Genomic DNA, 14,698 nt, shown 5'->3' on the forward strand with positions numbered 1-14,698 from the left:
CTTCTTATGTTCCTGTTAATAAAGACCTGCCTTTGAGTTCATCCCCGTGTGTCTAGAGCCGTGCATTTGGGTCCTCTCTTGCCTTCACACAGCCGCCGCATGACATAAACAATGTTTGTGATGAACTCAAGGGTGAAATACTAATGAGAGAATAATGAGAAAACCCTGTCGGAGGTGATAACCTTATGTGTGAACGTAGATGAACATATGAGGGCGCATCGCTGCACCGGCAACTACAGTTCCCGGAGGCCCGTGGGGCGAGCGGAGACAGCTTCTAGCGGAAGCGGAGGTAGAGATCGGGATGTGGATCGCGGCGATGAGCATGAGCAACCAATGCAGATCGGACGCTCCCAATTCTCCCCGGAGGAACGAGCCCGCCGACGGAGGGCCGGTGAGTGCTTTTACTGCGGCCGCAAGGGCCATATCGCCATTGTCTGTCCAGCACGGCCAAAAGACCATGTCCGCCGGTAGAAAGGAGGGTACGGGTGGGCGAGGTCTCCTTTTCACATTCTCCTCCACGTTTCATGCTAGCTGCTAAAGTGACTGTCCACTCTGCCTCCCACTCCCTTCAGTAGCTGATTTGACTGGAGCAGAGTTTCATGGATGCTTCCCTGGCTCTTGAACTCAAAGTTAACACACAAGCATTGCCCCACGCCTTGCAGGTTACCACTTTAAATGGTCAGCGTCTTCCCAATATAACTCTTATTACAGAACCCGTGTCCCTAACTCTATCTGGTAATCACAGTGAAATGTTACAGTTTTATGTTTTTCAAGCTCCTCTCACACCCTTAGTGCTGGGATTTTTATGGTTGCGCCAGCATAACCCCGTACTCGACTGGAAAGAGGAGAGGGTTCTGGGGTGGGGTGAGGAATGTCACATGACCTGTTTAAAAGGTTAAGGTTAAGGTTAAGGTTCTTTATTTGTCACATGCATAGTTATAAGTAGTTAAGTATAACACACAGTGAAATGTAGCCTGACACGCTCCTCGACATGTGCAAAAAAATTGGGGGGGTGTAGAGGAAAAACATTAAAGCTGCTACTCCTGTAAAAACATCATGTAACCCACCACCACACTAGTCCCCTGACCTTTCAGCCATTCCGTCGGAGTATCATGATCTCAACCAAGTGTTTTGTAAGGACCGAGCCCGCTTTCTTCCTCCTCACCGCCCGTACGTTTGCAGTATTGATTTGCTCCCAGGTGCACCCCTTCCCACTAGTCGCTTGTACAGCCTCTCTCAACCTGAACGTGAATGCATGGAGAAGTACATCAATGAATCCTTGGCTAATGGATTGATTTGCCCCTCTTCATCCCCTGTGGCTGCTGGGTTCTTCTTTGTGACTAAGAAAGATAAAAGCCTCTGGTCATGTATTGATTTCCGGGGCCTCAATAACATCACCATTAAGAATAAGTACCCTCTGCCATTCTTGTCATCCGCTTTTAAACTCCTGCAGGGGGCGACCATCTTCACTAAACTCGATTTGCGAAATGCTTACCACTCAGTCAGGATAAGAGAGGGAGACGAGTGGAAAACAGCCTTCAACACGCACCTGGGCCATTTTGAATACTTGGTCATGCCGTTTGGACTAACTAATGCTCCCACTGTTTTTAAAGGTCTAGTAAATAATGTGCTCCATGATTTCATCAATCGTTTTGTGTTTGTGTACCTTGATGACATTCTCATCTTCTCCCGCTCTCTCTCTGATCATGTACACCATGTCAGACAAGTCCTGCAACGCTTCCTGGAGAATTGCCTGTTTGTTAAAGGAGAAAAGTGCGAGTTTCATGTGAGTACTGTGTCATTCTTAGGCTACATCATTGACCGGGGCGATTTAAGAGCCGATCCAGCTAAAGTACAAGCAGTCTTGGACTGGCCCACTCCACCTAATCGTAAGCAGCTTCAACGGTTCCTGGGTTTCGCCAACTTTTATCGGAGGTTCATTCGTGACTACAGTAAGATTGCTTTGCCGCTAACTTCCCCTAAGGTACCTTACTGCTGGGATGATCGAGCCCAGGAGGCCTTCACGCAGCTAAAGAAACGCTTTGCTTCGGGTCCCATCCTCAGGCAGCCGGATCTCAAGCAGCAGTTTATTGTAGAGGTGGACGCCTCGGATATAGGAGTTGGAGCCATTCTCTCCCAACAACAATAGGGTAAGCTCCACCCTTGCGCTTACTTTTCCCGTCGTCTCTCTCCCGCAGAGCAGAACTATGACATCGGGGACCGGGAACTGCTAGCAATCACACTCGCCCTGGAGGAGTGGCGCCACTGGCTAGAAGGCGCAGCGGAACCCTTTGTAGTATGGACAGATCACAAGAACCTCGAATACATCCGGTCGGCTAAACGGCTAAACGCCCGACAAGCCAGGTGGGCTCTGTTCTTTACAAGATTCTGCTTTACAATCACCTACAGGTCCGGTTCACGAATGTCAAGGTGTCAGTGAGTACAGTTTCCTTCACCATCAAAAGGCACTCAGAAACAAACTCTGACAGGAACAGGTCAGGGATACCCAAAGCCACAACTGAATCAGAGGACAAGTTTCTGAGAGTCAACAACTTGCGTGACAGGTGGCTCACAGGACAACGGCTTCAAGCACAGCTCGATAGTGGTCATAGTAAGTAAGTCTTAGTTTCAACTTTCAGGTTTGACAGGATGAGATGCAGCAAGAAAGCCATTGCTAAGCATAAGACAAACAGACTTCCCTGAGCCATGAAACACTGCCACTGGACTACTGAAGACTGGAAGAAGGCATTGTGGACTGATGAATCAAAATTTGAAGTCTTCAGTTCATCACTTTGTATGTCTTTGAGTAGGTGCCACAGTGTGTGGCGTCAACTGTCAGACATGGAGGAGGAAGTGTGATGGTCTGGGGTCGGTGACTTGTACAGAGTGAGAGGGACCCTGAACTGAAACAGCTACCACAGCGCCATGCAGTACTTGTGCAAAATGAATACCAAAAAAAAAATAATTTAAAAAAGTAGTGTAGCAGCATATACTGGGAGAAAAAATAAAACAAAGTTACATTAATATTAATCCTAAAGGTCATCTATAGAGTGAGGAGTTGTACAGTGTTATTGCCACAGGTAGGAAGGATTTCCTGTGGTGGTCAGTTCTGCATTTTGGGGAGATGAGTCTTTTGCTGCGTGTGCTCTGATAATCGAGGCGTACATGGGGTGAGAAGAGTTGTTCATGATACTGAGGAGCTTTTTTAGCATTGTCCTCTCAGACAATCCACCAGGATTTCCAGTCTGACACCCAGGACAGAACCAGCCTTTTTAACCAGCTTGTTCAGCCTGTTGGCATCAGCTGTCTTCACCCCACTGCCTCAGCACACAGCCGCAAAGAACACAGCACTCTCAACCACAGAGTGATTGAACATGGTCATTTTCCTACAGACATTAAAGGACCTGAGGCGCTTCAGTAGGAAAAGCCGACTCAGCCGATTCAGTGTTCTTGGACCAGTCCAGTTTACAGTCAATGTGTATCCCCAGGTACCGGTAGTCTTCCACGACCTCAGCCCCTTTGATGGGGAACAGGGGTAGGAGGAGGAGCAGGCTTCCTAAAGTCCATGATCAGTTCCTTTGTTTTTATGATGTTATGTTGTAGATAGTTTGTAGATAGCTCACACCACTCAACAAACCTGTCCGCCACATTCCTGTATTCCTCCTCCTGTACGTCCCTGATACAGCCCAGAGTCATCCGAGAATTTCTGCAGATGACATGACTGAGACTTGTACCTGAAGTCAGATGCGTAGAGGGTGAAAAGGAAGGGTGACAGGACCTTCCCCTCTGGCACCCCCATGCTGCTCAGGATGTTATCCGACCAGCAGCTCTTCACCCTATTTAACAGACTTGTTAAATAGTCTGTGATCCAAGCTACCAGTGGGGCATCTACCTGCATTTCTGTGAGCGAATTCCCCAGCAGTGATGGTCTGATTGTGTTAAAAGCACTAGAGAAGTCAAAGAACATGACCCTCACAGTGCTCCCAACAATGTCCAGATGAGAATAAGCATGGTCCAGCAGGTAGATGATGGCATCTTCCACACCGATATGGGGTCGATAAGCAAAATGCAGGGGTCCAGCCAAGGCTGCACCAGCGGACGCAGAATGAGTCTCTCCAGCATCTTCATAACATGTGAAGTCTGAGCCACTGGCCTGCAGTCACTGAGGGTCGACAGATTGATCTTTTTGGGGACAGGGACCAGGCAGGATGTCTTCCAGAGTGATGGAAACCTCTGCAGGTTCAGACTCATGTTGAAGATCCGATGTAGAACTCCACGCACAGCACCTTGGGACTGACACCATCAGGGCCTGCAGCTTTACTGGACTGGAGTCTGCCCAGTTCTCTTTTGATGTCATCTGCTGAAAGGGACAGAGTGAGACAGGCTGAGGGGGGAGGAGAGGGGGGAGGAAAATATGGGAAGAGCTAGGAGTGGAGACAGGAGACGCAGGGCAATCAAACCTATTGAAGTGCAGACTTAGGTTGTTGTTGAATGTGCATTCAACGTCCCCCTCCATTCCCACACCTGTCTTTTGTCTCTGGCCAGTAATGGCCCGCATTCCGTTCCACACCTCCCTGGTGTTGTTTTCTTGGAGTTTGCTTTCCAGCTTCCTTCTGTAGGACTCCTTTCCCTCAGCACTCTTGGCTTTCAGCTCCTTCTGCACCAGGTTCAACTGTTCTTTGTCCACGTTTCTAACAGCTCTCTTTTTCTTGTTTAGTGTAGCTTTGATGTCTTTGGTTACCCAGGGATTATTGTTGGAGAAGCAGCAAATGGTTTTTTTGGGAACCACCTTGTCTACACAGAAATTAATATAATCTGTAACACAGCCTGTGAGATTAGCTATATTGTCCCCATGAAAGTCATAAAGAAAATCCCAGTCTGTTGACTCAAAGCATCCCTAAAAAGTCTAACAGTTTTTATGGCTGGAGGTTGTCTCTAAATGGCAGGTTTGTAAAGGGGCTGGAGGTAGACAAGGTTGTGATAAGGCCTGCCTAGAGGAGGGAGAGGGATGGAGGTGAATGCCTCAGTAGCATTGGTATAAAACAGGTCTAGTGTTTGATTTTGCAGTCCACATAATACTTGAATGTAGGTAAAAAAGTGGAGAGGTTAGTGTGGTTGAAATTGCCCATTACAGCCACAAACACGGAGGGGCTTCGATTCAGAAGGTCTGCTGTCGCAGAGCTGATGATGTCATAAGCCTGCAGCGTGTTAGCAGCCATGTCTCTGTGAAAAACACAACACTGCATTCTCAGAAAAGTTTCTTCGTCCTCGTTAGCGTCACGAGCTTGTCCATTTTATTTAGCAATCGGTCTGACGTTACCAGTCACTACTGACGGGAGAGCAGGACGAAATCTTTTTCTCTTCAGTTGTCGTGCCTTCTCGGCTCTGCAGCCGTGGTAAATCCTTTTGATCACCGCGGGGACGCCAGCGGGGACGCCAGCGGGGACGCCAGTGTGGCTAAACTGCCGAAGTCCCAGTAGCTGATCTCGACTGTAAACAAAGGGGCAGTGTGGCGTCGCGGTCATCTCAGAGGACTTGTAGTTTTGAATTACTTGTCAAATGGATAGAATTACTTGCCTGTGCAAGTATACTGAAGAAAACACCCTACTCAGTAGAAAATACGAAAATGACAAATAAATGACAAATACATAAAACCAGAAGTAAGGACACTGGCCCTTGAGGACTGGAGCTTGACACCCGTGGTGTATAGGATCACAGTCTTAGGCCTTTTCCACATTTAAAAACTAAATTGTTTTTTTTAAAATGCGCATGTCCAGAATCACTCCCTTTCCCTGTTAGAAACTACATTAGTAATTAAACCGTTTTAGTATTTTTTTTTCTTAACAAGTGACTTTTTGTCCTGACTCTTTCTTCAATGAACTACAATTATGAGGTGTAGAAGTTTATAACTAAGAAGAAAGGCTAAACTTTTTCTTTGAAGGAGAATCTATTGGCTAGCACTGCTTGCATCTTCTGTATACCAAGCTATTCAAATGTGAGGATATTTGGGAAAAATTGAGTCAAGCAAGAGATTAAAGATCCCAAGGACACCAGCAAACCTATAACACAATTGCTAGAAAAGAAAATAATCAAGGTGTTGCAATTCATTCCCTTAACCAGATTGAAATGCTGTTACATTGTTTTGTATCACCAAATACTCGCAACATTCAAAGAACTGAAGAAAGATTCTATAGAACAAGAGGTCATAATTTTCCACAACTGATAATATAATCTAGAAAACAATTACTTCAGTTGCTGTTGGGTAAACTTTTTCACATTTCATTTTGTTATTTTTTTCAATTTGTTTTTTAATGTGAGCTCACATTTTGGGGGGATAGCTGTGATGGGGTGTGGCTTAGTTGCAGAGGAGTGGTGGAGCAGTGGATTCAAGGTGTGGTGTCAGTGGGAGGCTGCTGTCAGAGGAGGTGAACATCATCTAATCATGCCTTCCCTATTTCAGTAGGCACCGGGGCTGGAGAGAAGAGGTCTAAGCAGCTGGCGGCATACTGTGAGTACTATGAGTTCCCTCCAAAAAATACAAAAAAAGACCCTTTTCTGATGGGGACTGTTTAGTGGCTAAACTGCAACAAACTCTAAGATGTATACTTAATTACTTACATGCAAGTTGTTCAGAGAGAACCAAAGACCTACATGTGGCCCGTCAGCCATACAGTTGGTCCACTTTAATACAGAAAGCAGACAATCACAGTGACTACAGCCATACACCAATCTTGCCACGGTTCTGGGTCAGTTTCGACCCTGCGTTTTGTGTTCTTATGGGGCGACCGTGGCTCAGGGGGTTGGGAATCGCATCTGTAACCGGAAGGTCGCCGGTTCGATCCCTGGGCTCTCTGTCCTGGTCGTTGTGTCCTTGGGCAAGACACTTTACCCTACCGCCTAATGGGTGTTGGCCAGAGGGGCCGATGGCGCGATATGGCAGCCTCGCTTCTGTCAGTCTGCCCCAGGGCAGCTGTGGCTACAACTGTAGCTTGCCTCCACCAGTGTATGAATGTGAGAGTGAATGAATAGTGGTATTGTAAAGCGCTTTGGGTGCCTTGAAAAGCGCTATATAAATCCAATCCATTATTATGTTTTGGTTTATTTTTGAATGATTGTTTTGTTCTCTGAGGCTACGATGATTGTTATTGTTAGAGTTCCATGTTTCTGTTTATTTGTGTTTCAGGATTTGTGTGTCATGTTTAGCATTTAGGTTCCATGTGTTATATTCAGTCTGTCTCTCAGTGTCAAGTCGGCGTCTTTGTGTAGTGAGGTCTTGTTTCCTGTTTTATTGTGAAGGTCTGCGTCTCTTGAGAATGTGTTTAGTTTTACCTTTTGTCTCATCCCGTTAATTACTCCACCACCTGTGTGTAATCGCCCTGTGTTTCTCTGTGTGTATTTAAGTCGCGTCCTCTGTTATTGTAGTTGCTGGTCCGTCTGTGTATCCACCGTGCTCCTTCTGTGTGTTATCCCTGCTGTCATCCGTCGTCATTCTCCGCTGTGTATCCTCCTTCATGTTCATGTCCTGGTTTGTGTTCACTAGTTTAGTTGTTTTCAGTTTAGATAGCCTTCTGTTCCTTTTGCCGTTTGCCTATTTTTATTTTGTGTTGAATAAACCACCCTCACACCTTTACAAGTGCCTGCATTTGGATCCTCCTTTTCTTTCTTCCACACGGCTCACTCAACTCGCCGTGACAAATCTAATCTTTTTCAGTTTAAAGTTGATAGATACATTATCCATCAATAAAGGTATTTGTATTATATTAGTAGCAGTAACTTATTCAATATCCAACCTGCAATGAATAATGACACACACACACACACACACACACACACACACACACACACACACACACACACACACACACACACACACACGTGGAACTACTTCCACTTATTCCATTTTATTTTTACAGATAACGTGGAACCTCAGCTACTTCTATGTAAATAATTCAAAACATTTCATCTTGAAAACTAATGAAATCAAGGAGCTGCCGAGGGACATTCTGTGGGAGTCTATGAAGGTTTACATTAGGAGCAAATTATCAGTTACATATATAAGAATAAAGTACACTCTGAGGATGTTAAAACGCTGGTGAGGAACATGGGAGATGTCCATAGGTGACATGAGGTTCACCCACACCAGATCTGTTCAACGAAAAATTATTACTACAAATGGAACGAAATATTCTTATGATGGAGAAGGTGAAAAAAATATATACTAAAATCCAGACAGATTTATTGTGAACATGGAGATAAAGCAGGTAGGCTTCTTGTTCTTCGGTTTTAAAAAAAAAGTCAGCCGGGCAAATGATTACAGGAAGTGAAATGGATCCTGGCTTAATATCATACAACTATCACGACATTAATGATTGGTTTAAACAATATTATTCTAACCTATACCAATCAGAAGTAGAGGGTAATGCATCAGAAACAGACCTATTTCTCAACTCTCTGGATATTCAAAAATCTCTCTAGAGGCTCAGTCATCCTTAAAGTAGCCACTGTCACTTGAGGAAATAAGTAATCCTATTAAGCTATCTCGAACAGGCAGTGCACCAGGCACATAATGATTTCCCATCGAGTTTTACAGGGAATACCCTTAAAGCTCGCACCTGTTTTGAAATCAGTTTACACTGTAGAAACAATTGTAATATAAAAGTATTTTACTGTGTATTTTACAGTTCTGTACTGTTCTTCTGGAATATCATTAAATTTACATAAATAGACTGTGAACATAATTTTCTTGTTTTTAAAATGTATTTGTCTGTACATATGCATATTTAGTTTGTTAAAATACATTCACGAATGTATCATAATTTCATTATTCCATTATTTGAAAGATTGAACTGTTAAATTCAAATGTAATGCTATGGAGAAAAATATATAAAATGATTCTTATAAACTTTTTTTTACATCAAATAATTATTATTATTCTTGTTATTTAGGGTGATTGTGGCTCAAGAGTTGGCAGTTTGCCTTGTAATCAGAAGGTTGCCAGTTCAAGCCCCGGCTCGGACACTCGCGGTCGTTGTCTCCTTGGGCAAGACACTTCACCTACCACCTACTGGTGATGGTCAGAGGGGAATTATAAAGTGGAATTGTAAAGCGCTTTGAGGGTCTCAAAAAGCGCTATATGAATGCAATCCATTATTATTTAAACCAACTGTTAACTGTATATTTCTGTACATTTAAGTATTATTATTCATATTGCCGCATTCATTGACCTTGTCTATAGGTAAGTTCATTGTTTAATCACATTAAAATGTTCCTAATTTAATGTTTAAAAGCACTTGAAAAGGGGCAAAATCGCATGTAAAATTAGGGCAACAAACTGTATTGTAATTATTGGAAATAACTGTATTTTCATGAAAAAGTTATTTTCTGTTATTTTCTGGTATTATTTTAGCGCCCCACTTCCCAGAAATTACTGGTTTTTTTAGGATTTTTTTTTTACGGTGTATAATGAATCCCTGGAAAACGGAAAGTAGTCAAAAACACTTATTCAGGCCATAATCTCAGTCATACTTAAAAAAGATAAGGACCCTGTTCAGTGTAGTTCAGTTCCTCCCCTCACTCAGCAACACAGTCTGAAGTTGTTCTAAGTGTTGATGCTGAAAAGGCATTCACAAAATAGAATGGACTTACGTATTTATACTTCTAAAACATTTTAGATTGGGGCCAAAATTTGATAGCTGGATTACAGTTTTATACTCAGTACCTATGGCTGCATCAGTACAATGCAAGGCTGTTGCTGTGCTCCTTATCTGTTTGTAATCAAGCCATTGGCAATCGCTATTAGATCAGACAGTAGGATTAAGACTACTGTCCAGGGTCAAGGTAAACCACAAAATTCTGCTTTATACAGATGATCTACTTCTGCTAATATTAGATCCAATTAGTGGCATGTCCTACTTCTTTATCTGTTTCAAAATAAATAATTTAGCAAGGTAAATCAACTATAGAAATTTGCCCTTTAAAATTGAAAAAGGATAAATTTACCTCCCAGGGATTAGAAATAACTGGTTCAATCATCTCTATGCATCCATACAATTACAAGTCTATTGTAGGAGTAAGGCTGGGCCATATCATACAGTTCACGGTAATACCGGTATAATGTTAGGCAATGATAAGAAAATGAAATATCGCAATAGAATATGTAAAAGACTAGGTAAAAGACTTTGTTTTCATACGCACATGGCGGAAAAAGCATGGCGGCGACAGAGAATGAGAAGGGGGAAAGCAGATTGTTGAATGAAACAGATGAACCAGAATTGGTTTGTAAAAATGGTGCAACTTCAGTGGTATGGAACTGGTTTGGCTTTCATCCGTCAGATACACATCAAAGCACATTTTTTGGTAGAGCATGCAAGCTGGCCGTTGTTATTAGCGCTATTACAGAACCGATTTTATCTGGTACACGGCACTCAAAAATCTGTCAAAAAATGTTTTCGTACGACGCTGCTAAGCTACAAAGCCGCACCGCTTGATGGATTGTCAAAGCATTATGTCTACCGTAGTTGGGAGCTTCGCGGAGTAATACGTATTGTGCTTCAACATAATATTACAGCTTTGTGTGTGTATAACCTCTTTTAAGTATTGTTGATATTATACATGGTTATGCTCAGGATATGTCAGCCCATTTCCACTGGAGATGCCTTTTGGTTAAACTGTCAGCAAGGAATTTGCATTTTCACTGTTACATTTTTATATAGCTTTAAGGCACATAAAAAACAGCTGGTTCTTTAAGTGAAAATACATTGATGAAGTTTTTTTGCACTAATAAAGTTGTGGAGTTGTAAAGTATATTGTCTCGCGTCAATTATATAGTCAGTTATATCATTATCTCAAATTATCAAATATATATCGTGATAAATATTTTTGGGCATATTGTCCTGCCCTACTTAGGAGGAACCAAAAATGACCTGGATAGGTGGTCAAAATTGCTATTGTCCTTAGCAGGATGGATAAACACAGTAAAAATGACTATAATGCCCAGGTTTCTGTATTTATTTAAAATGATTCCTATTTTTCTTCCAGTTAGATTGCAATATTTCTTTTATTTACATGGAATAAAAAACCTGCACGAATAAAGAAGTCATGTTTGGAGAGGATTAGGTTTGCCTAATTGTGTATTCTATTGTTGGGCAGTTTATATTTTTAAGTTAACATAATGGATTACCAGGTTTGCAGATAAAGAGGGACCTGTCTGGGTAAATATGGAACCAAAAACAACAGTTCACCTATTTCAATTTTGACTGCCCCTCTTCAGCTAAATATTGGTGTGCCTGGTGGTCCAAAATTTTATAAAGATTTGGCGCCAATTTGGAAAGTACTTTAATTTGGATATTTAATTTCTCTCCAGTAACATCTAATCATCTTTTTGTGCCATCCCAGACATTTATGGATTGGAATAAAAAAGGACTGATTTATTTTAGCGATCTCTTTAATAAAGATGGTTTTGTCATTTAAATTCCTTTGTGAAAAACATGATCTACCAAAGTCACATTACTTTAGATATATTCATGTTTTACTTCTAAATAAACTGGTGACTCTCAAAGTGGAGCCAATCAGAACCCAATGAGAATCGACAAGAAAACTGATACGGAATCAGTCAGTACATGATATCGATAATGGAATCAGAATCACTAAATTCTTATCAATTTCTATACCTATATATCATACTGCATGTGATGCTTTTTTAGTGTTTGCCAAACAAAACATAGCTCACTGTGTTTTATCGTGTAAGAATTATGTGAAATATAATTATAGCCCCAGATTGCATGGGAACATTTTTTCTCAAGTAACACTTATTGTGGGCTTTTTTTTTTAGTGCTGTGTAGTAATCAGTGAATGCCTATTCTGACGCTGATATAATACCCTGTATTGTATACACATGTACATATGTTTTTTAACACAATAAAATTATGATACTGCTGCCCTGAGGTAAACCAACAAAATATATGGCCAAAGATCTTTTTTTATGTCCCCACAATTGGACTCACATTGTAGAGGATATCCACCCATCCCTCCATTGTAATACACTGGAAAACGGTGAGAACAGCGAAGAGGATGTTGTCAAAATTGGTAATGCCAAAATTGGGTCCAATCCAATACTCCCTACAGACAGTGCCGTTGGCACAGGTCCTTGCTGGAGCTTCATAGCCACAGGGGAAATCTGCAGTCTGCTCACCTGTAACCACAAAGACACACATTGACAGACTAAGGTATTTTTTTAGAAATTGTCACAGTGCGCTGTGTGGCATGCAGGATGTGGACCCAAATGCAGACTCCAAGACGTGGAAAGTAACTCCAAAACTGCTTTATTGCTGACACAAGGAAAAGAATATACTGGGACATGAATAACTCTAAACGAAGAGGCACACAGGGGACCACACAGCTGGGTATGAGGGAGATTGCGAGGCTGGGGAGAAGAAAACAAAAGGTTTAAATATAGGGGGTGGGTTTCAATAATCAATTTATTGATTAAAATCGATTTTAGCTTTAATAAAGCAATATCGATTCATTAAAATCCTGAATCAATTTTTAAATATAAATGTGTTTTACCAGAAACGCCAGAATCTCAGGCTAAACCTCACAAAACAATTTCAACAACCACCAAACAGCTAAAACAGCAAACGAGAGCAGGTAAACGGATTCCGCAAAAAGACATAAACACAAAGCACGGACAAACACATCAGAATCAGTGAGATGTTGGCTTTCTCACCCGGCAGCACGTACACAGACACGCGGTCGGGGTTGAAAGCCGACAGCTCACAGATTCTGATGGACAATGTGATTATTTGGATTTTATTCTTTAAATTTATGTAAGAGAAAGTCTGACTGATGATATAAAAGAATATCACACACATCACAGGGAACATATTTTACAATTAATTGTTCGTTCTCCTGTTGGAGCTTGCTTCACTGCATAATTTCTATTACAATCATATTTTTGTTTATATGGGGGGAATTCAAAATGTGTCACTCAACCCCTTATCTTCATTAAAAAACACATAGGAATGGTTAAGGTTCTATAACATTTGCTCACTTGTGTTAATCCGGAAACAGGTGCGATGAAATTTCCCCATGTAGAAGTCAAGGCCGATGATGGCAAACATGAGGATGGCAAAGAAGAGCAGCAGGCCAATCTGCAACAGTGGTACCATAGCTTTCATGATGGACTTTAAAACCACCTGAAGACCTGAGGCAAAGCAAGAGAAGTAAGATTAGCCATAGCCAAGATTGATTGCATATGTAATGTAACATACAAGCATACCATAATGCTATCAAAATATATTTGCAGTAATTCTGTGTATGTTCTCAGTCATTCAGTCATGATAATCTAAGGAGCATGGAAAGAAAAGTGACTGGACTTCTTTAAGTTTCTTGAAGACGTTTCACCTCTCACCCGATAAGCTTCTTCAGTTCTAAGACCAAATGATGAAGAGTCGCAGGTATTCAAGCCCTAGTGGAAGTTGTCCCTTAAGAGGGTCGTGGACCCACTGTTGATCACGTGATTGCTATTGAAAAGTCTTTGAGAAACATAAAGAACTCCAGTCATTTTTCTTTCCAAGCTCCTTAGATATTTACAATATCCTTTGAATTTTTCTTTTACAACCAAGTCTCCTTGTCATTTTGCCTCTGTCCAAAAGATGCAGAGGAACTGTAGTGCTAAGGAAAAATATTTACTTGTTAATCTAAGGAAGACGTTTCACCTGTCATCCGAGAAGATTCATAAGTTCTAGGGTCAAATGGTGGAGAGTCCCAGATTTAAAACCTATAGGAGTATTCCCCCAAGAGGGAAAGTGGACCCCCTCCTATTTTTACGCCAGATGTTTTTCTTGAGTGCGGCTCTTGGCACTAAAAGTGCACTCCTATAAACTGTATGGATGTACTTCAATATACTGTATAGAAATGCTCATATACACTGTAGCACAGTACTCCTATACACTGTATAGTACACTGGCTTAAGGTATACACCACTAAAATTAAAAAGCTGTGAAATTTTGCAATTTATCTTCAGAACAGATGTTTTTGCAGTATAGTAGTTGTTTGTTTGTTAACCTATTATAATGCTGTAACATGCTAACCACATCATGACCATTAGCACAGACAGCACATGTATTAAAATGTGAAGTGGACTTACTTGGAATCCCGGAGACAAGTTTGAGTGGTCGCAGCACTCTCACCGCCCTCAATGTTCTCAGATCAAAGTCAGCCCCCACAGTGGCCAGGATCCTACACACAATAACAGCATGGATTCAACAATAACATTAAGCTGTATAGTTTATAGCCTTGTTTTGGTATGGTACCATCACAAAAAAAGCTGGTATAATTTAGCAGTGGGATGTTCTTTAAACTCACTGACCAAAACCCATGTTGTCTAGTTATTTACCTGGAAATTTATGAAAAGTGCATATGTTCCCTTCTTCCAATTCACAATTATGGCTTGTATTGTGCTTCTGGGGCACACAAAGCTTTAGAAAAGGTGTCATACCCTTGTACTGATTTATGCCGCAATACAGTGTGATCACAGACATCTACAGACTTCTTTTAACCTGACATGAAGTAGGGCTGAACGATATATCGCATTTGCGATAATATCGCATTTGCGATAATATCGCGACATGATCAAGTGCAATTTTCTAACCGCAAAGGCTGCGATTATACTCTGGACATGTCCAAATTCATGGGCTGC

The 14,698-nt window shown here is 41.7% G+C and overlaps 1 protein-coding gene across 1 annotated transcript in view; it reads right to left on the reverse strand.

The window, feature by feature from the left end:
- Positions 1 to 14,698, reverse strand: part of cacna1ba (calcium channel, voltage-dependent, N type, alpha 1B subunit, a) — a 305,842-nt gene that overhangs the window by 240,208 nt on the left and 50,936 nt on the right. The window contains exons 5-7 of the mRNA XM_013915926.1: positions 14,147 to 14,238; positions 13,049 to 13,201; positions 12,003 to 12,190 (exon numbers count right to left, since the gene is read on the reverse strand). Of these exons, the coding sequence (XP_013771380.1) occupies positions 12,003 to 12,190; positions 13,049 to 13,201; positions 14,147 to 14,238 (433 nt within the window). The remainder of the gene's footprint in view (positions 1 to 12,002; positions 12,191 to 13,048; positions 13,202 to 14,146; positions 14,239 to 14,698) is intronic.

This window comes from Pundamilia nyererei, unplaced genomic scaffold (assembly GCF_000239375.1).
Source record: "Pundamilia nyererei isolate P.nyererei 1_Seehausen unplaced genomic scaffold, PunNye1.0 scaffold00399, whole genome shotgun sequence".
NCBI lineage: Eukaryota > Metazoa > Chordata > Actinopteri > Cichliformes > Cichlidae > Pundamilia > Pundamilia nyererei.